The following is a 23506-nucleotide window of genomic DNA, read 5'->3' as shown; positions in this document are numbered from 1 at the left end:
TCGTCCCCATACGCGGTTAAAATCACTATCAAGTCGATGCGACAATGAACTGTTCTCCAAGATCCGCGCCCAATTGATCTCAGCACTTTTCCTGACATAATCCCACACACCATTAGTTGACAGATTTTCTCGAGTTTTATGCAGAGTTGACACTAATTTCCCTGCGTGGATATTTTCCTGGCGGTTCATGTAGGAGCAAATGAATTGTAAGATCATGGAGTTTAACTCCTCACCCTCGCACTGTGACGTCACACACCCCTCCTCCTCTTCCCCGGGCCCTACGTGTGTCAGTCTGTCACACTCTGAGAAATAAGTCTCCATGACTGAGTGTCGATAATGGTTCACCGTCGATAATACTGAATATCCATGTCATGCTAGTCTAATATATTTATTTGGTAGACAATGATGCAATAACTCATGATTATAAATAGATTTGACGACATTGTCGTGTTTGATCACAACAAAACGAAGATCAGCTGTAGACTATTAAAAAACATCAAAAACCCTAATCTGTTTTCGTACTCTCGCATCGGATAGCGACCATTCGGATCTGATTGTTTCCTATTCGGATGTAACTCGGACAGATTTTTTTTTTTTTCAATTTATATTGTGAAATAATCTTTTAACATGCAGCTTTCACTGTCTAGCACAATCATGGTAATTAATATCAATATATCTCAGCTGGTCCGGTGCTATACATGCAAAACTACAATGCATCTCTACAGATACATGTACGAGTAGATTCAGGGTTTATAGAATTCCAATTTGATTGTACAATCAAACATCCAATTCCAAACCCGTAACCGATTTTGTTGTTATCAAACACGGACACGATCTGAAATATTTCGAAATCGCTATAACGTGGAGTTATCCCGCTTTGAATAGACAGACCTCTGTTACCACAGTACTTGGTTTTTCCAATTTCTGATGATTTTGTCATAATTTCCTTCAATTCCTGTCATATTCATGAGTTTGTTCTTTTGTCCATAAAATTACACACTAACACCTGCACCTGTAACTGAGGAGACGTGTTTCATCATTTACCGGAAGGCCACGTACACGTGTTAATTTATAAATAAACAAATTCGACCTAGTTTGTGTAGAAGAATCAAACGATTTTGAAAGCACAGGAGTGTGGTAAAATAAAAGTCTGAATTGCACCCATCATGTGGAGATTATCAGCGTTTTGCAACGATAAGAAGAACAAATATATGGCTGACGGTAAGAAAAATACTTGTGGTCTGTTCTTTACCGACGAATGGGACAAGATGATCGAGAAAGATGTGTCCCCGAAGGAAATCTGGGAGACTCGTTATGATGAAGTGAACAAAATAAACTCCGACTTTTCCCGGAAGTTTGAGTGGAAGTCCGAGAGCGGACCAAAAGATTCAATGACGCCCAGTTTATCGGCAGCCATTGAGCAGGTGCTTCTAGTTTTCGGGAAAAGTTACGTGCAGGACATGCAAAGCAGATGGGAGAAGTCCCAGGACTTTGGAGGGAACCCTGCGGAATTTTGGCGTGAGGAAAGGTCTAAGTTCGAGAAGAAGCACTGGTGGTGGCGGTGGGGGAAGAAATCGTCGAAGAACAGCGGACGTCGTAAGGAAAACGATGAATCGGCCATGTTCAGTGAGTTTGATGAAGAAATTCTTAAAGATTAAGTGTACAGAGTGAAAACGTGCACATTAATGTCATTCCTTAACGAAGGAATTTCTACAAGGAAAACATGCATGCAAATAATACATTGTTAAATATGAACTGTACCAGGTATATATATATATAGAGAGAGAGAGAGAGAGAGCATTGAATTGTTCAGAGCATATCGTGTATAGTACAGAGGATTTTCAATAAATGTGTATTACTCTACATACGTATATCACAATAATCCCGATCATTATATAGACACAGAAATACAATGTTATCGAGATCCTCTAATGAGCAATGTATTTACAGTAATGTTTCCAAAACTGCCAAAACAGCGAAAGTTTCATTTGTAAGGACCCCCTCCCCCCTTTACATTCAAATTTCAAAAATTGTAGCATATTGAAGAGATTTAATGAAACCAGTTCTCGTACAGTGTATTATTAATTCTGAGGGCATTCAGTGAATGAATTTTGAAACTGAGAGCATTTATTCTCTTTGATGTAACGGAGCTTGTGAATTCTTTAACAGATTGTAAATAGCTTTCGAATTAAATTGTATGTTTTAGAGAAAACTGTATGCATTTGTAGTGAACATATAGTAGGTATCTTTCACAAGAAATCTTGTTATATATCATGGGATTCATTTATACGTCATAGTGTAAAATGTACATTGAAATTTACCTCGCAAAATTTCAAGCCTGAGACATGACACCCCCCCCCCCCCCCCCCTCTTGATTTCACTGAATAACCTTACACCTCATGACAATTTTTCATCGATCTAATAATTATTTTTATTTCATTTTTACCATCTCACTGATGTTTACATTTATCTATGCAAATCTATATGTATATTCAATGTCCACACAAAATCCATGTGCAGTGATGGTAATGTACTATGCTTCTATAACTAGACATTTCCTGGTATGTTAACATACAGTGTAGAACAGCATAAATCCCTCTGACCGCTGGTCGACTGTCTCAGAAAGCACCAAACACCAGAACAGCATAACGCCGGCTATTCATGAACACAACATAACACTGGCTATTTATGAACACAGCATAACACCGGCTATTTATGAACACACCATAACGCTGGCTATTTATGAACACAGCATAACACCGGCTATTTATGAACACACCATAACGCCGGCTATTTATGAACACAGCATAACACCGGCTATTTATGAACACACCATAACGCCGGCTATTTATGAACACACCATAACAGCATTATAGCTTGGTATTTATTTTTATGATACACACAGTAACGGCACGGTTCGGAGTATTTATGATTGTAGATGTAGGTATTTTATAATATTGGGTATATCTGTATGATCATTTGTATATTTTTAATGTTTGGTATTTATAAGTGTAGATTTTTATTCGATTATTTACGTATTTTATATTGCTGGGTATTTCTGTATCATCATTTGTATATTTTCAATGTTTAGTATTTTATCAATGTCGATTTCTATGCGGCCATTTGTAATTTGCATTTACATTTGGGTATTTTTCAATGTAGATGTCTCTGCGATTTTCTACGTATAATGCTGAGGATTAATAAATGTTGATTTCTGTACGGTCATTTGTGTGTTTTATACAGTGAATAAGACATCCATATCGTTCCAATTAAAAATATTGAACAAAAATAGTTACAAACATATACATGTGTTTCATACAAAAATATTTTTGTTGCATGAATTTGTATCAAATTTGTAATTTTAAATGCAGATATCGCATAGTTTATATATTCCGTACATTATTTTAAATTCAATAACCATTTTTATGATTAAAAATATGATAATCAGTCACTGTTATGAACTTATAATTAAAAATCATAAGTATTCTAGAATAAAATACGTAATAAGTGTTTCTGGTTTTCTTCATTGTATTAGATGAGTATATATTTTACATTATATATACATGTATTATCTTGATTTTATTTATGTTATTAATGATATATATTATTTTGATTTTGATTTTTAAAAATTACTCAGGGGTATTTTTCTATATTTTTATGTAATGAATACTGTCTTGTTTTTCATTTTGTATATCAATATTGCTTTGTAGAATGTATGTATTTGTGGGCGTTTTCCGTCATTTTCTTTGGTATCTTTGATGTTGAATGCATTGTGGGAGTTTTACGTTCACTCTCGTTTTCACTGTAACTGCCTCTACAGTATGACGTTAAGAATCAGGCGGTGTTTAATGCTGTGATATATGTTTGACATGAAATTAATAATGATTGATATTGATTCCAATCACATTTCGCTCTTCCTGTTCACAACTTTTGATACTTAGATTATTATGATTTTCCATGGCATTGTAATATGTATGAAATAAATGTATGTATAAAAAGAATTATTATGATTTTCCATGGCATTGTAATATGTATGAAATAAATGTATGTATAAAAAAATCATCTCACGGATAAGATATTTTCTACACTTGATTTAATTATCAACGTAAAATTGAAAATATAACGTTCTACATTACAATGGTAAATTACACTGATGATATGTATCAAGTTATAGATAAAACACTGGCGGATTTAAGTTTAGGTTTCAGTTGGACGTGTCCAGTTTGAAAATATTTAAGTTATAGAATATGCATATCGAGGGGATTCGATAAAACCTCGATGTTGAAGAAAGATGACTGGTTAATTTATATACATGTAGAATGTAATGGCGAGTATTTATTAAAATTCACTAACCCAACTCCCTGAGGCTACTGTCTTGTAGAAAATTTCTCAATACTAGCTTATCTGGCTAGAGAAAAATGAGTTATTTTATCCCCTAAACTCATTGGTTATATTTTATATCCACAGTAAATACTTATGTCAGTCTTTCTCAAACAATTATGACCACTAATAAATTACGACCTCAGACAGTGTGTATGTTGTACAACAGAACAATTATAACCACTAAGTTACAATCTCAGACAGTGTGTATGTTGTACGCCAGACCCACTGGTAGCACATAAAGGGGGGTAAAGAGCGCCTGATATAACACATTATCATGGTTTCATTATTCAATGAGAGGGGTTTTCATGTTACACCCAGTGATTGATGTGGTAGAGCATCCTTACCCGTCTGGAATAATAAAATGTTTAATTTATATTACTACATGTGTTCAGTGTTTTTAATTTTACGATAAATAATATCAGCTTAGTATGTGCAATAAATATGTGATAGTTGGACTTTTGTTTTATTATTTTACATTATACTTTGATTTAATCCAGATTCTCATTCATTCATTCATGCTTGCATTCATTCATGCGCAGCGCTACTAACTACAGTTTTGTGTGTATGTGTTTAAATAAACCTAAACACCCCTATTTCTTATAATGGTTAAGTCCAGGTCTCAGGTATTGAATAGCCTAGGTGAAAGTATGTACATTTTAATAGGTAATGTACTGGGTTTAAATTTCTATTGGCTGGTTATTTGTATTTTGGCCAATGGTAGACCCTGGCGGGAATTTCAGGGTGCTTGCAGGTATTCTTTTTTTTTCAAAGTGAGTAGTTAGTGAGTTGCTAGACCAGGAGAAGAATAGTTTGTCTTACATAGGTGTGACTACATTTTATAAATCTAAAAGTACTTGGATTGTTCTATACAACACCTTTACCTGTCAGTATATATAAAGCCCAGTTTTGAGCCAACACTGTATAAGGGGCTAACTCGGTTCCATAAACCGGGTCATCACATCTCATCTCGTATATGTTTTACTCCGTATGATTGATGAAATAAATGAACTCACTACCCTACAACCATCTTGTGAAATTCATATTCAAGAACGGTTACAAATACACAAACAGGCTTCCATAGTTGGTATTAAACAACTTTTAATATTTGAGTATTTCCCTTATGGCCAGCTATAGTTTAGGTTGGTTATGGATTGTTTTTCGTGGTTCATCGGTTCGTTTCTTAATTATTGGTCGCTTGGCAGTTCTTGGTCAGTGTAAGATTCAGTTTGAATTTAGAAATTGAATTGGGCAGTTGTGTCATACTTTAGTTGAAAACTTTGGACATACAGACTACAATCTACTAATCAGGTCAGTTACTAATTATGTTAAGGATTTTATGCATAGAGTGAGTGAGAGTAAGAGTAGTATGATTATTTTATTTCTATTTTTTTCATAATGAGTGTATTGCTTCAGAAATCTGAGTAATATATATATTTGTATTAATTGATAGATATACACCAGATCTACACATTACTATAGATCCATCCGGATTCTAATACCACATATTTGGTAAGAGTGTGTTATGTATTGTTTAGGTGGTGTTTGATATGTTTGTCTTGCCATTATATGTTCTGGACAGGTTCTTAGTTTAAATGCAGAATATTAAGTAAATTTGATTAATTATGATTTTATATCAATGATGTGATCTGATGAAGAAAAGACAATTCTATTTATGTGATTAATGGAATTTAATATGGAATTATTTCTTTGTCATGTCTGTCCGTGATTTTACGTCGTGTCATATGTAATGAGTGCATGTTTAATATTTGTTATTACTTGTTGTAGAATCTTTTGGATGATATTTATCGGATAACATTTGGATGATCTGTGAATGATGTTATTCTGATCGATTGTGATAAATAAACCTTGTGACCGGTATGCTTGTTGGAGTTATCACCCGGTAACATTGATATCAAAGTATTCCCAACTAGTGTACATGTCGCTTAGTTACAGGGACGGAAGTAAGAATATAATACACAACACAAGGGAAGACATGTAAATATCGTATCGTGACATTGCCCCTTTAAATTGATGTTAGGAATTTTATCATTTGATGCGGTGTTAGACGAGTATTTTCTTTTGTAATCAAAATATAGGTAAACTTATGTAACAACACATATATAACAACATCCATAAACATGACGTGTATTTCCATGCTGTAAAAACGCTAAAAATATGAACGTAAAATAAGAAATCAGTATGGTCCGCACAATATCACCATCGTAATTTTTTTTTATGTGAAATGCATGCACATAAATGTTTTATGTGTGAAAATTTTAAAGTGGTGATATTATGCGGACCTATTCAAATATCTTTAAAAGTGGTTAAATTTTATGAAATTTTCCGGAAATTTGTGTTCCGTACGTATTTTGGCAACGTCAATGTAGTAGAAATGTGACACATTTTCAAAGTTTCGTTTTATTTTTGAGACAAGTGTATCTCCGTCAGTATTTTGCAATGTAGAAGTTTGATTCAACATGTACTTCATTTTTTAATAATTCAGGGGGCCAAATACGATACCAAACTAACTTCGTTCTTTTACGTCCTCCTGCACTACTCTGATCGACCTGGTATTTTCCTAAGGCAAGAATGGATTTTCATATCTGTGGGCATGTGAATGGAACTGATGACTTCGATAGCATGCAATGTAAGCCGCAAACAAGTCAATTAATTTCTCACGTTAATTTGAACCATATAATTAATACCATTGCATATGTAACATGCCTACACTCTTCCTGTGAATGAAAGTACGACACCGCAGTGCAACAGGAAAATGATTAAAAAACATCGGTCTGAGTATGCATTAGATAATTAAAACCACCTGCTGTGAACATGCCGCGCGTTTCTTAATTAACAAATCGTCGATCGATTTTCTAATCAACCGAATCCATGTCGAATGGAAACAAAACGTAACTGCCCCCACCGTCTTAGATTATAGCACGTGATTAAGCGCGGGTTATCACTTTTCAAATTGTCGGAAACTACCGGAATTCTTTTCACATAACGGATACAGATAAATTTGTCCTCGTCCAGAATAAGGGGCGTTGCATAATTTTCACTCCCGGTTCTTTCTTTTTTTCTTTTTTTTCTTCTTTGATTACTATTATCCACACACTTTTAAACAAATCAACGTCAGTGAGACACTGGTGATATAATCTACATTCCGACAGATAATTCGATGGACCAGATTCTGCCTTTGGTGACTCAGTAAATTGGGATTTGGGTTAGGGTCATTGGGTTTGCAACTGGGACAGAAACATTAGGATTTGAGACTAAGGTTTGGACCATTTGGATTTGGGGCCAGGAATATTGAGGCTGGTGTCATTGTGATTTAAGAGTGGATTTTAGGCTAGACCATCTGGATGTAGAATTAGGTATGGGGCCAGGATCATCGGAATTTGGGACCGGGGTTGTAACAAGGGTAATTGTGATTTGGGATCAGACCGGGGCTTTTGTGATTTGAAGCTGCGATCATTTTGGATTTGAAACTGAGACCATTTTGAAATTTGGAGCTGCATCATCGGCTGGTGCCATCTTTATAAACAATAAACAAAAATAACGATACACCAACATCAAGCTATATATAACAATAACAATAGCTACACAACAATGCAGTATATAACAACCATAGAAAAATGTCATTTGGTCAACGTATGTTGCTTTTATTGAGTGCATGTCAGCAACTACAGAGCCAGAACGAGGCCGCGGCGAGTGCTTTGTAGGTAGTGCAGATACGGGGCCCCACCACTCATTTCACACTTAAGTCCCGCCAAAAGTCCCCATGACGTAGCACTGGACGTCCTCCGGCGGGGGACATATGTCTCCTTTTTGGGAGAGTTGCTTTTTAACAGCTGAACACAGAGAAACATGGCGGACACCATTATCATTACTGTCTTCCTTGGAAAACGGTATACAGAGTTGAAGTGATTTACAGTCTTCGGACTGTGCACTTCCTCTTTGCTATGATTGGTAGAAAATGCATGATGTGAAAATTTTCTTAATTTCCATTGGTTAAAATGCCGTTTTACCCAAGGGAGATATGTTGCAATTAATGAAATTGACACACAACTATTACAAGGCATTTATCATTATTCATAGAAATCATCTTCTTTTATTATTATCATTAAAAAAAAAATTGGCATAAAAACAGAAACACTCGTTGTTCTTTGTTTTGTTTCTTTGTGTTTTAAGAATTTTCTATTTGGTGGGACTAATCACTATAAACAGTTTTGTAGTGATGTAATGCTAAGACTTGCATAAGAATAATAAAAACTGTCCAAAAAATGAAGTTCACTCGATGAGAAATGTGTACCTATTTATCAATTCATGTCAGCTTTAATAATGCCCAAAACTTTGATATGTTCGGTGGCATTTAAGTATGGTAGAGACCAGAGATTTAGATTTCTGAAACACAGTAAAATTTGGATGAAATGATAAAGTAATAAAAACAACATAGAGACTTGAGCAAGTCTACGATTTAGGTAAACTATTTGTATCAGGTTAACTTCAAGCTTTTGCATTTTTTTCAGATTTCTGTGGTTAAATTATTCTATTCTTTTAGGACAAATTTTATTTTATTATTTGCAATTGTTCACATTTTAATAACAATTATTCATCTTTCCATCAAACTTCATATACCGGTACGTTATGATATAATATGTGGCCAAACTATTACAGTATTTACAGGTTTATCCAGTATTTACAGGTTTATCCAGTATTTACAGGTTTCTATCCAGTATTTACAGGTTTTTATCCAGGTTCATTTCTAATACAGTTGTACTACTTGTGCAAGAATTATTTTGTATGAAAATTTGACCAATTCAAAAACCTGTTTGCTTTGTTTCTAGTCTTTAAAAAATTATATTTCATTAAACACACTGGAAATCTCATTTTCTTTGTTTTAAAGCTGTATGGTCCGAATTACAATATTTTTTTCCATCTCGTAAAAACGCTATTAAATCATCGCACGTATGTAGTTATGAGGCTGTATGACATATCATACATTATTTCATCTGTTTTAACCAAAATTATTTGATTTTAAATCGATGTTTACAAATAACCGCGTCACTCTGCCATTTCAAGTGACAGTCACGTGACCTGTTCAAACTTTCAGATCATCGGTGGTCTTATCTGTGTAAAGCTGTGTATTTTGTTACAACAGTACCGTGCCGTAAGTATAATAGAAATAAAAATATCAAATACCTCTTAGTAATTCGTTGTTTTACGCTCTTTCAGCCTTAAAACTAGACAGTTGCGTATGAGGTAATACATCATGTTGGGATTCCCCTGAAGCGCGTGGATCTATTTATAGACGTCTAACACTGCATAATATATATGTACCACACTATATTTACTTTCTAAATAATATTTTCACTGTTTTCTTTTACATGCAGATGTTTTCAAGCATGTAATTAAGGAGAAGTTAATAACTTTATAAAATAATTAATCTGCTTTAAAGTAATTGTGTACAAAAATAATACATGAACATCGGGTCATACAGCTTTAATATAGAGGTTTGAATAGGTGCTAATGAAAGGTGGGGATAACGAACAATGATCAATCTCATAACTCCTTTAAATCAGGTGCCTAGGAGGGGTTAGGGAGCCCCGGTTTTTTACCATTCATTTCAAGGTCATACTAGTGAAGAAAATCTTATACAATGGGACTCAGAATACTGCTTTTGTAAGGGTTTCCATTTCAGCACATTTTGATAATCAAAACTAAGAGATCATTCAAATTCACTCTTAAAAGCTGTTGCTAAAGACGGTAAGCTTTTTTTTAAATATATACCTGTGGAGTCAAGTTTACTTCGTCGTCCCGATACGCGGTTAAAATCACTATCAAGTCGATGCGACAATGAACTGTTCTCTAAGATCCGCGCCCAATTGATTTCAGCACTTTTCCTGACATAATCCCACGCACCAGTAGTTGACAGATTTTTTCGCGTTTTATGCTGAGTTGACACTAATTTTTTCCTGCGTGGATATTTTCCTGGCGGCTCATGTTTGACCCCTTACCCCCGCACTATGACGTCACACACCCCTCCTCTTCCCCGGGCTCTACTTATGTCAGTCTGTCACCGTTTGAGAAATGTCCCCGTGACTGTCGCTTATATTGAATATCTATCAGTTATCATGCTAATCTGAGAATGATTTGACGTCATTACCGTGTTCGATCACAACAAAACTAAGATCAGATTTAGAATATTAAACAACGGTAAATGATCCGAAAACCCGTATCTGTTTCCGTGCTGTAGCATCATATAGCGACCATTAGGATCTTATTGTTTTCTATTCAGATGTGACTCGACGAAACTTTTTTAAAAAAAATTATTCAGTGGAATAATCTTTTAACGTGTAGCTTCAGCTGTGTAGCACATTTCCAGCCGTCCTGTACGATACGTGCGAAACTACCTCTACTGATACATGTACATGTAGGCCCTAGATTCAAATGTTTAGAATTCGAATACCATTTCAAAAATCCATGTACAATTAAACATACTATCCAATTGCCTGATTTCGAAATCGCTATGACTTCGAGTTATCTCGCTTTGAATAGACAGATCTGTGTTATTTGGTTTTTCCAATTTCTGAAATTCCACTCATAGTCATGAGTTTGTTCTATTGTTCATAAAAATACACACTAACACCTGTAACAGACGGGGAGACATTTCATCATTTATCGGAAAGCCACGTACACGTGATAATTCATATATATACACAAATTCGACCCAGTTTGTGCATAGAGAAATCAAACTATTTTGAAAACACATTCCTGAGTGTGGTAAAAGAAAAGTCTGAATTGCACCCATCATGTGGACAACGTCTTGCAACGATAAGAAGAGCAAATCTATGGCTGACGGTAAAAAAAAATCTTGTGGCCTGCTCTTCACTGACGAATGGGACAAGATGATCGAGAAAGGCGTGTCCCCGAAGGAAATCTGGGAGACTCGTTATGATGAAGTGAACAAAATAAACTCCGACTTTTTCCGGAAGTTTGAGTGTAAGTCCGAGAGCGGACCAAAAGATTCAATGACGCCCAGTTTATTGACAGCCATTGAGCAGGTGCTTCTAATTTTCGGGAAAAGTTACGTGCAGGGCATGCAGAGCAGATGGGAAAAGTTCCAGGACATTGGAGGGAGCCCTGCAGAATTCTGGCGTGGGGAAAGGTCAAAGTTCGAGAGAGAACACTGGTGGTGGCGGTGCATGGGGAAGAAATCGTCAAAGAACAGCGGATGTTGTAAGGAAAGCGAAAAATCAGCCATGTTCAGTGAGTTTGATGAAAAAAGAATTAAATATTAGCTATTAAGTGCATAGAGGGATGGAACTGGGGTCAATGTGATTTACGGACACCCCAAGATGGATGACGCTAACTCAGCTGAAAATTATTATCGATGATTTTGTAATCAACGGATTATTCTCTCGTGCTTTATGTTTTCATTGATGTGTAGTTAGATATAGAAATAAAAATACACTGCAGTATTTTGTTTCATTCTTTAATCCCTAAATGAAGAAATATACCGTACTGAAAACGGGGCGAAGAAGGACGTGTAAAAAAAAAAAACCTATGTCCGTAACTGACAAGAAAACCAAAATAAAGGATGTCCGTAACTTAAATGCTATATCTGTGTCTTTTCCTGTACTGTCAGTCTGAATTCTAATCTCCAATCTGTAACCCAGTGATCACATATAAAAAATATTTTGGCATTCGCATATGGTAAATAAATTTATATTTACATTTTCTATATGTGACCCTGCCCGCTCTCCAATTTGGTAACGATATGTTGAGATCCGTACAGAAGCCTAGACTCAATTACGCTGATCGTGACCATTTGATGCTTAGCATGCAGTTACATATTTCTAAAGACGTAAGTGCTATCAAAAATATTATTTGGCTCAAACATGTAGAGATGTTGGCGAAGTGAGGAAGGTCCTATGCCTCACTAAGCATTGTAAGGAAAAATAAATTGGTCCGACTTTGTAGGAACGAGTACTGATACTGTGGAAATGGATGTCAATCTTCATAAAAGGAAAACGCGCATATAATATTTTATTGTTATATTTGAACTGTAGATAGATAGAGAAAGAGAGAGATATTTGAAATCTACAATGACCTTTTTTGTTGTTGGTATTTTAGTCTGATTAGTGCTTTTCAATGTATGTGTTTTGAATTCATCCCGATAAACCATGCCTTTTATGTTTATTTTATTTTATTTTCGGGCTAGTAAAATTTTCATAAAGACATCGGGCTTATTCACTTGCCAGTGTGGCTAGTGTCTCAGAAAATTTGTCGTGAAGTTGTTACTGGGTTACAGTAATATAGGGTTGTCCTATAGTAAGATAGAATACATTTTAATTTGGTGGAAAAAACACAACCAAAACACCAGGAATGTGTGTAGAATTTATTTTACGGCGGCCATTTTGCGTACTGTATTATGGTCAGGTACTGTAGCTAAAAGCAGTTTCAACATTAAAAAATTCTGGAGATAGGTTTTTTTTTTAAAGGAAGAGAAAGATCTTGTTTTATAGATCAAACGCATTTTCACCTCAATGTTCTGGGGTTTTGTTTGTGTGTTTGGTTAGTTGGTTTTTGTTTGGGGGGGGGGGATTTTGAGTTTTTTGTTGGTTTTTATTTATTATTTATATATATATATATATATATATATATATATATATATTGGTCTTTTTATAAATTTTGGGGGGTGGGGGTTATATTTGATTCTTTTTGTGAAACAACCTTTGAAAAATATCAATTGCTTAGATAAAATAATATGAAATATCCCGCCCCCTTTCAACAGTTTTAGCAAAAAACAGTCTTTTTCTCCATCGAATTCCTTATATGAAATTAAAAACAATACATAATTGTGAATTACATAAATCTTTAACAAGTAGACATACAACTAGACAATTTCGTTATCAAAATACAACAAATTTACACGGAAGCTTCCGAGGCTTTGCCCTGGACCCACTAGATAGTCCAAAACCGGTCCCTAGACTCCCAATTTGATTAAAATCAGATCCTCGATCCGCTCCTCTTTTTTTTTCTCTTGTCGCTACACGAGGTGTAGCGACAAGAGGGAAAAAAAGAGGAGCGGATCGAGGATCTGATTTTAATCAGATTGCTAGACTCCCAGCCTTCCCACAACCCTACACTGAACCCCTTAGATCCGCCCATGTTAATTGATAAATTTTATTGAACAATGGAGTTTTTCAGCGACTATAAGCAGGTAAACAGATGTAGTTCTACTGGTGTCAAGGTGGTGGAAGAGCGATATGAAAGGCTTTCAAAATCAATACATGCAAAAAGCAGGGCAAAAGCAAGGTAGTGTTTCAGAGTTATCTCGCTTTCCTTAACAATCTGTGTTTAATATGCATTCGTGTGTAAAAGATTAAATTTTGAGGTAAAAATTTATCTTCAATAGTATCGAAATCTAAAAGTTAGAGTGTCTATTCAATAACACTGCAAGATTGCAAATCCACTCTATCGCTATGACTATGTCGGACTACGCAATGTTTCATCAGACGTCTGATGTAATACCACATGCAAATGTCAGTATGTCGTGTTTACTTTTTACCTGTATATAAAGGAAACAGCCGCCATCCCAGGTCACAGTTAAACCAAAAACAAATCGAAGAAAAGACATCGATTTTAAAGACAAGCGATAAATTAACTCTGAATTTTGTGTTACAGTAAAAAAAAGAAAAAATGTGGGGATTTTCTTCATTTAGCGGCGGTCACCCTGCGATGGGTAATTCCTGGATGGGACAAAGAAGGAACTGGAAAAACAAACCAGTCTTTACGGATGAATGGGAAAAAATGATCGAAAAAGGTTCTTCTCCAAAAGATATTTGGGAAGCACGGTACGAGGAAGTGAATAAAATAAATCAAGACTTTTCAAGGAGGCACGACATGAAAACTGAACGCGGTAAAGAGGCCATGTCCCCCGATAAGAACGCTGCCGTAGAACAGACGACACTTATTTTCGGTAAAACGTATGTGCAGGAAATGCAGGGCCGTTGGGAAAAATTTCAAGAAACAGGAAAACCGGCCTTGGAATTCTGGGCGGACGAAAAGACTGCTTTTGAGAAGAACCGCCGTTTTTGGCGCTGGGGTCACCATACCCACTACAGAGAAAGATGTTGCAGGAGGAAGGACAAAGAAGAGTCCGCCATGTTTAAAGAGTTTGACTTTTAGAGACGGTAATATTGGATTTTTTTTTTTATAGAAATCATCGACTTTGTATGGAGGACACTTTTTCTGTTATATGGTGCTCAGTTCAGTATATGTATGTAGATAAAAGACGGACATTTTGTGTGGGCAATGTCATTTGTTTTAGCATTATCATGTTCACAGTTGTTTTATACAATATTTTTTACTTGTTAAAAATATATATCTGATGTTTACAAACAATCACGTTGTTTTTGTCTTTTTTAACTCATTTTTCTACCTACATGTGTACGCCAATATGATTACCCAATGTAATTCAAAACACAGAATACAGTATATATACTGGACTGTGGGTAAAATGTCCACAGTCTATCCATCACGTCCGAGGAACGATGACGTCACTGTGAGAAATCTGAAACGGACATCTATAGTCACTAACGATAACAGATCCCCATCGCAGGTAAATACAGTCCGTCTCTTATGGCTTCAAACAAATGGATGCAAGTAGTACTGTAACCATTCAGCCATTTCATTCGTATGCAGTATACATATATATCTGTTCATGATGCAAATCATGTTCAATATGAGTCGTCAGTCGGTCCATCTTTTGGAAATAAAGATAAATCTGTTTTTAATTTAGACCAATGAAAATTTTTACAATACTGAAACGGTTAGCTTTTCAGTCGCTTTTTTAATATATTCACTTAAATCAAATAAAATGTAGATGACTGTTTCAAATATTCTTTATTCAAAAGTGGAAACAGAACAAAGTTGATGGTGTAATGATAAAGTAATCAGTGTGTAGTGTTCCTTTAGTGCATAGAATATAGATGTAAACAAAACTCAATACATTCAAAACTGTCATTTTCTTTTGAGTGTCTAATGTATGATTTCATAGACTGTGATACAGTCAATTTCCGTGAGTTTAATTTGTAAATAATGAAGCAGATTCGTGGAATTAATTTGTTTAGTGGAGCTATATATATGTTTAACTAATGACAAAAATTCAAGCGTACAAAGTTATCAAGAAATCCACGAAAATTCAGTTATCACGAAATACTTATTTCACATAATTCCGTAATTATCGGTGTGAGCAAAAACATATTTTTAGGAAGACGTTGTCATGTGATTTCTTGTTCCTTTGACGTCATTGACGGAGTTTCCTCACTGTCGTTGACTTCCATCCACACCATGCACTTGTCGATTGAGTTCAGTTTTGTCATTTCTTCTATGGCGATCTCATCCGTGTCGTCCTCCTTCAGAGACGTCTGAGAATCCACTATTTCTACCGTCTCCATAGTAACCTCTATGTGATCTCCGGTGAGGGACCGTCTCATGAGATCGTGTTCAGATCGAGAGGGTTCCGTGATGTCACCCTCCAAACGAAATGACAAATTTTTGGTGAAGGTATCGGAGAACCTTTTCGCTTTCCCGCTCTTTGAAGATTTTCGACTTGACTTCCGGTGCTTTGACTTATGTTGTTTGTCCTCAGCCTCGTCCTTCAGATGTTGTTCTGCCACCGGATATTTACTCTCTTCTTTGAGCTGATTTATTACCAGCTTGGCCTCGGTTGACATAGCGGTGGAAATATCATTCAACTGGCGTTTCTCCAGCACGACTTTCAGTTCGTACAGAGAATCATGGGAAAGACTGAAGCCTTCCAGCCACTCTGTCACTAATTCACACTGCTCATCGGGTTCATCACCCAACATGACGTCACTGATTTAACCACCACTAATTAAACGTCATTAATTAATTCCAACACTACATGCAAACACCTCCATCACAGTCCGTGTTATTCCTCAGGCAATCATCAGTCCATCACAGTCCGTGTTATTCCTCAGGCAATCATCAGATTGAAATTTTTATTTCTCGGCGGATCTGAAAGTAGAGGATAAATCCTAATGACATTGTATATACTGAATTATAAATAGGGCCTTGTCAGCCGCAATAAATTCCTTTTTTATTTTAAATCCAATCAATTTAAAGGATTTACAGCCTCTTTAACGCTTTTACCTGTTTCTACCGTTTTATATTTTTTTTTACCACCCCCACATTAGATACTAGCGATAATGTCGAAATGTGTTTACAAATATGGAAACAAAACCTTTTGTATTTAAAACAAATACTACGATTCGTTCATTATGACGATTTAAGATAGACATGCGACACGGAAGCTACGAGTCCCTATATAATCCTCCTTAATGGGACTCATAAAAATTCCAATTCCGAAAGATTGAATCCTGTGCAAACAAATTCAATAGGCCCTTTGTCATTTCTGCTGTTTACATCGAACTACCCCCAATTGTTGAAAATTTTAAATATAATCCGTTTTTCTTTGTGTTTTTGCATCGTTAAAAGTACAAGACTTTCACTGATAGAGATATTTCTTTAGCTGCCTGATAAACATTTATAGACATATACAGAAAACATGGTTTCAACATCTCCGGAAACCATGTGAAGAATACAAAGGGACGCAAATCTGAATATTTTTACACATACCCCGCGGCATAATTGTTATTTATACAAAATATCATATCATTCCGTCAATGTTAATTTGTTGCATTAATTAGCAATATTTTATCCCTACAGAGTCTGGGGGTGTCTACTAACGCATTCTCTCTCTCTCTCTCTCTCTCTCTCTCTCTCTCTCTCTCTCTCTCTCTCTTCATTGATCTGTGATGATGACTCTATTGCTATTTTGTTCTGATTTCGTTAATCTATATTCATCCTTAACTAGCTTATGATATATTTAAAATGGAAATTGAACAATTGTTGTAGAATTTTACCTCGGATGAAATAGATACTACAATGATACGTCTCATTCGTCAATAACTACACCCACTCGAATAAGTAGATGTTTTACATGTAAAGATGTACTATACCTCAGAAAAAGTAGTATCCAAAGCTGAAAATGAACGACGGAAATTAGTACAAATTTAGATTGTAAGTGTGATCCAAATTGATGTTTCTTCACCAATAATCCAAAACATTCAAAATTAGATATTTTTTTTAAAAAAAGAACAGGATTTGTTTTGAACTAACAAACCTCAAGGATCTGTTGATGGAGAGCAATATTCCTAAACTCCTGTGGGTCTTTCTCTATGTTTGATAAATCATTATATAAGCTTAAAGAGCTTGCCTCTTTTGAAAATATTCTTAATATTAAAGACGAACCTTACTCAAATAAGAAAATAATGTGATTAATTCGATAAATTGTAAACGCGGCACGTCCACGTTCGCATTTTCATTACAACTGTTCCGTATTGGGTGTATATAAAACTGTCGGATTTTATTCACCGCCAAATCGAGTTAAGTCTAAATTGATTAAGTATGTTATTGATGTTACCAGCCTATTGACTAGGGGGTACTTACTTAAATTACGCAATTTCCCAACAATTTCAAGAGCCCTTTCGACAGAATTCACACTCTTTATGCAGACTGTATAAGGGTTCCATATGTATTGCAGTTTATAATCATTCGTTTGCTTAAAAAGAAAGTGCGTTTGAAATTCTATAGTGTTAGTACTTAGACGATGAAGTTGATTAACAATGGTTTTAACAATATTGCAATATCTCACTAAGTGTCAATTTCCACCTTGTATTGTTCTGTGCCGCCGAATATTTAGAGTTAGTCACACGTAACATAACAGGCTTTAACTACAAAATGGGAAGCAACTGCAAAAAGAAATAGCAAACAAACTCTGCTGAGTTATCTTTCTTTTTGTGGAGAGTCGTTAATGATTTTTAAATAGTAAATAAATAAAAAAGAAGACATAAAGACATTATTAAAGTAATTATATAATGTACAGCATCAAAGTTTTAACCTGAAATCTACGATTAGTCTACGATTATTCTTATCTTTAGGTTGAATATAAGAGTAAAAAGCTCTACAAGGCTTACGTTATTGTTTTTGTAAAAAAAAAAATCGAGATTAAATAAAATTCTCATATTGTTATATTGATTAATGACAATGAAATCAGAAAAGAAGTGTTGTCTTTCTAAACATGATATTTTACTTTACTGACATGTTGTATCAACGCTTAATACAATCTTTACATAATTTACAATTAACAAAACACCCAGACCAACATGATTATTTTGTAATACATTATGTGACAAACAGGTAGTTACATTAATAACGATTATTTTGTAATGCATTATGTGACAAACAGGTAGTTACATTAATACCGATTATTTTGTAATACATTATGTATTAACAATTTTTTACTGTAGCGATAAGTTCTTTCGTAAAGCATTAGTCTACATTTACGTGTGTCTGTCTATAATTAGTCTTCAGTAAGTCTAGATTTACGTATTTCTGTCTATACTTAGTCTTCAGTAAGTCTAGATTTACGTATTTCTATCTATACTAAGTCTTCAGTAAGTCTAGATTTACGTATTTCTGTCTATAATTAGTCTTCAGTAAGTCTAGATTTACGTATTTTTATCTATACTAAGTCTTCAGTAAGTCTAGATTTACGTATGACTGTCTATAATTAGTCTTCAGTAAGTCTAGATTTACGTATTTTTATCTATACTAAGTCTTCAGTAAGTCTAGATTTACGTATGACTGTCTATAATTAGTCTTCAGTAAGTCTAGATTTACGTATGTCTGTCTACAGTTAGTTTTCAGTAAGTCTAGATTTACGTATGACTGTCTACAGTTAGTCTTTAGTAAGTCTAGATTTACGTATGACTGTCTACAGTTAGTCTTTAGTAAGTCTAGATTTACGTATGTTTATCTATAATTAGTTTTCAGTAAGTCTAGATTTACGTATGACTGTCTACAGTTAGTCTTTAGTAAGTCTAGATTTACGTATGTCTATCTATAATTAGTTTTCAGTAAGTCTAGATTTACGTATTTCTATCTATACTAAGTCTTCAGTAAGTCTAGATTACGTATGTCTGTCTATAATTAGTCTTCAGTAAGTCTAGATTTACGTATGTCTGTCTACAGTTAGTTTTCAGTAAGTCTAGATTTACGTATTTCTATCTATACTAAGTCTTCAGTAAGTCTAGATTACGTATGTCTGTCTATAATTAGTCTTCAGTAAGTCTAGATTTACGTATGTCTGTCTACAGTTAGTTTTCAGTAAGTCTAGATTTACGTATGACTGTCTACAGTTAGTCTTTAGTAAGTCTAGATTTACGTATGACTGTCTACAGTTAGTCTTTAGTAAGTCTAGATTTACGTATGTTTATCTATTATTAGTTTTCAGTAAGTCTAGATTTACGTATGACTGTCTACAGTTAGTCTTTAGTAAGTCTAGATTTACGTATGTTTATCTATTATTAGTTTTCAGTAAGTCTAGATTTACGTATGACTGTCTACAGTTAGTCTTTAGTAAGTCTAGATTTACGTATGTCTATCTATAATTAGTTTTCAGTAAGTCTAGATTTACGTATTTCTATCTATACTAAGTCTTCAGTAAGTCTAGATTACGTATGTCTGTCTATAATTAGTCTTCAGTAAGTCTAGATTTACGTATGTCTGTCTACAGTTAGTTTTCAGTAAGTCTAGATTTACGTATTTCTATCTATACTAAGTCTTCAGTAAGTCTAGATTACGTATGTCTGTCTATAATTAGTCTTCAGTAAGTCTAGATTTACGTATGTCTGTCTACAGTTAGTTTTCAGTAAGTCTAGATTTACGTATGTCTATCTATAGGAAGTCTTCTGTAAGTCTAAATTTACGTATGTCTGTCTACAGTTTGTTTTCAATAAGTCTAGATTTACGTATTTCTATCTATAGTAAGTCTTCAGTAAGTCTAGATTTACGTATGTCTATCTATAGTAAGTCTTCAGTAAGTCTAGATTTACGTATTTCTGTCTATAATTAGTCTTCAGTAAGTCTAGATTTACGTATTTCTATATATAGTAAGTCTTCAGTAAGTCTAGATTTACGTTTGTTTGTCTACAGTTAGTCTTCAGTATTTAGTAAGTCTAGATTTACGTATGACCCTGCTTTCCTCCTTTTATCAAGTATTGTTCAAAATCAATTAATGTATGTACATGGTTTTCTTTAGATGGTGGAACATCCACATTCAGAAAGAAACGGGGCTTCCTTTCCATTTCAATTGTAAGTAATGACAAAGAATGGCACCGGGGATGTGTGTATTGAATCCGAGTGGAGGGTGTACAAGATGTAGCGTTATTTGCTTTCCCATCCAACTTCAGTCGACATGAACCCGTTAGGCCGCTTACAACATGGAGAGTTCGCTCATCTTATTATCGGAGCCTCGTGCCACGCGGTGACAGTCGATGTTGACAGAAGTCTCATGTGTCTTGTTCAGTTAACTCCGAAACGTTAACGACCGCCACCATTTTGAAGTACATAATTATCTATTGTTTATATTTGGCATAGCTGTGCCATAGCTATGTAGTGGCGGACCGTCCTCGCAGGCTTATGAAGAGGACGTTCGTATCAATTTGTCTTCGCGATATCGCCCCGTGAGGTTACAGAAGTGATCTCGAGGCTAAGTCAGGTAAAATATGCATGACAACAAGGGAACGAGGCCCCTCTTTCTCCAACCAGCGATAATGAACGACCAAAATTTAGTGAAGCAAAATATTTGTTTGTACTTGACAAGAAGTTAAGGGTCACTAATATGTGTTATGGGAGATGAGGTTATATTTTGTATTCATGATTTTTCATATGCGTAAGATTTGGGAGGGTGGACTTTTCTCGTCGAGAGAGGAGAGAAAGTATTTTATTACAATGACGTATATACAATGTAAAGTACATTACTAGTTAGTTTAGTCAAAACCAAGGTGCTTGAGTTTCAAAATCAGATTGACAACTAAATTTATCTAATCGTGTTGTGCATTGCAAAATTGTTCAAACAGGTAGACCAGTGTATGCGCCTACAATAGAAATTATATCACGCAGCTTCAGTCCACACCATGTAACACCAGGAGCTTCCGAGGGGTCCCGGGCCATTGGGTTATCGGAGCTTCCGAGGGGTCCCTGGCCACCGTTATACAGTTTTGGCAACTGTCGATACACGACCGCTTAGGCAGGCAAAAAGAAATATCATGCAGTAGACTGAGAGGTCTCTGAGCCCCCACCGAGTCATGATGCGTAATTTAAATAACCGAAAACTGACTGTAAGACATCTTAGTCCGACAAATAGCCAGGCGTTTTCGGCTTGCGGCCGGGTGCGTTGGGGTGGGTCAAAACAGTTCGCAGACCCATGCCTTCTTTTCAGTACCCCCTTTTTATTTTGCTTCCGAAGGCTAATTTTACTTGAATTCTCTCTCCTTATCAATTCCTCATGCTCTGCGACATTTTGTAATTTGAGAAAAATTTGAAACAAATCAGTTCATGTTTTTTAGCGTTTCATTGTTTTCACAATCCTTGTGACATGGTAGATATGGAATCTCTTTACATCCAAGTAGTATACGGAAAACCCGGATGTGCATTGTCCTCCTTAAAATCTAGAGCGATAAAAATACGACATTTGCCTTCTTATGACCCTAGAGTTGTGGTTTATTTTAGATTATCTTCTCAAGAACTAAGAGAGTGCAAAGTGTGAAATTAGTATGTAATCATCTTCATATACATTGCAGATTCAAGTTTGTTCATATGACCTCCTGCGTCAATGGAGAGGGTGCATGTTACGGGTTGTTGCAATAATGTAGCCCTCTCCGATTCTGTTTTCTGGAGAGGGCTACATTACCATTGGATTTTCGTAATGGTGCAAAACAATTTTATGAATAACCTATGATAATTATATTTGTCTCTAATGTTTGTTGTTTACACTAAAAGGAGTACCAACTTCGCGCTTGGGCATGTCTGATAAAGGCGTTTTTTCATTAAACATCGCGTACAAGATGCAAAGCTCTTCGTCTGCTCCGCCATGATTGTTATCGCGAGATCTCGTAAATAGAAAAGACAGAGATTCTACTGAAAAACTAAAACATTGACAATCAACGCGAAATGTAGTTGTTCAGCATGGACTCGAGCCTTTCCGACAAACAAAGGGCAATCACATGGTGGCACAAAACATTTACACTCTGTTCTTTTTTTAATTTGATATCAATTTCCAATACCGACGAAATTGCTTTGTCTTCCGTACTCGTACCTTGATCTAAACACTACCTTATATGGGCATATGCAAATAACTTGACAACCGGAATTTCAGCTTCAGTATATCTAACATGGCGCACAATATGAATCGAGAAATCGGGATATATCAAGATTGTCAAAAACGGTAGAATAGAGTCTCATAAATCGCAAGTTGCAGGTTATAAATTTATATATTACCTAAGAAAAATATCATAATAATACTTGTTTAAGTAAAGAAATCCAGCAAATGATTAGAATGATTGAAAATATTGCGGTAGTGAATCACTCCCGGATCTGCACCATTACGGAGATCCTGAGGAGTTGTAACCCTTCCCAAAAGTTGGAGAGGACCACATTATTTCAGCTATATTAGGGGTATTTAGGAAAATGGTCTTAAAATCCTCTTCCTCAGAACCACATTAGTATACTTCCTCAAAAGATACAAGCTTCTCCGCATAGTGTAGATTGGGGCCACAACAAGGGTAAACAGATTTTACATAGAAATGTACAGAAAATTTCTTTAAAACCCCTTTCACTAGAGCATCATCATTAGTTGTATACCTCATGACCCGTGGCTAGGACAAAGCAGACAAGAGCAGGAACAGGCGGACATAGTAGCCTACAGGCGTGGATATGGAACTATGCAGACAAAAGAAGGAACGGGCGGACATCGTAGCCTACAGGCGTGGATATGGAACTATGCAGACAAAAGAAGGAACGGGCGGACATCGTAGCATATACTGGCGTGGATAGGAAACTAGGCAAACAAAACAAGGAACGGGTGGACTTCGTAGCCTACAGGCGCGGACAGGGGTTGACTTTTCAGAGGCCCAGGGCCTGGTTTCTTGACAACTTACATTTTAAGTCGAAACTTGGATTTAAATCT

The 23506-nt window shown here is 35.5% G+C and overlaps 4 protein-coding genes across 6 annotated transcripts; 3 read left to right on the top strand and 1 right to left on the bottom strand.

Annotated features, from left to right (window-relative positions):
* The first annotated feature begins 591 nt into the window (after positions 1-591).
* LOC125681921 (uncharacterized) lies at positions 592-4001 on the top strand. Its single transcript, XM_048922198.2, has one exon. It carries the CDS (start codon positions 1167-1169, stop codon positions 1656-1658), a length of 492 nt encoding a protein of 163 aa, XP_048778155.2. The 5' UTR covers positions 592-1166; the 3' UTR covers positions 1659-4001.
* Positions 4002-11009: 7008 nt separating this feature from the next.
* LOC125679524 (uncharacterized) lies at positions 11010-11864 on the top strand. The gene has a single exon (XM_048918802.2). The coding sequence runs from the start codon at positions 11196-11198 to the stop codon at positions 11682-11684; it is 489 nt and encodes a 162-aa protein (XP_048774759.1). The 5' UTR covers positions 11010-11195; the 3' UTR covers positions 11685-11864.
* A 1932-nt stretch (positions 11865-13796) lies between these two features.
* LOC125680700 (uncharacterized) lies at positions 13797-14793 on the top strand. Its single transcript, XM_048920422.2, has one exon. It carries the CDS (start codon positions 14089-14091, stop codon positions 14575-14577), a length of 489 nt encoding a protein of 162 aa, XP_048776379.2. The 5' UTR covers positions 13797-14088; the 3' UTR covers positions 14578-14793.
* Positions 14794-15275: 482 nt separating this feature from the next.
* Positions 15276-18282, bottom strand: LOC125680698 (uncharacterized). Of its 3 annotated transcripts, XM_048920419.2 has the most exons (4): positions 17926-18282; positions 17600-17652; positions 17436-17458; positions 15276-16431 (listed from the first exon to the last, which is right to left on the bottom strand). In XM_048920419.2, the coding sequence occupies exon 4, from the start codon at positions 16260-16262 to the stop codon at positions 15672-15674; it is 591 nt and encodes a 196-aa protein (XP_048776376.2). In that variant the 5' UTR covers positions 16263-16431; positions 17436-17458; positions 17600-17652; positions 17926-18282; the 3' UTR covers positions 15276-15671. The 3 variants fall into 3 exon arrangements, with proteins under 3 accessions (XP_048776376.2, XP_048776377.2, XP_048776378.2); XM_048920420.2 differs by lacking the exon at positions 17600-17652; XM_048920421.2 differs by lacking the exons at positions 17436-17458; positions 17600-17652.
* Between the last annotated feature and the right edge of the window lie 5224 nt (positions 18283-23506).

The sequence above is a fragment of the Ostrea edulis genome, chromosome 2 (assembly GCF_947568905.1).
Source record: "Ostrea edulis chromosome 2, xbOstEdul1.1, whole genome shotgun sequence".
Classification (NCBI taxonomy): domain Eukaryota; kingdom Metazoa; phylum Mollusca; class Bivalvia; order Ostreida; family Ostreidae; genus Ostrea; species Ostrea edulis.
The sequence above is the reverse complement of the archived record's forward strand: the minus strand, read 5'-3'. Positions and strand labels throughout refer to the sequence as shown.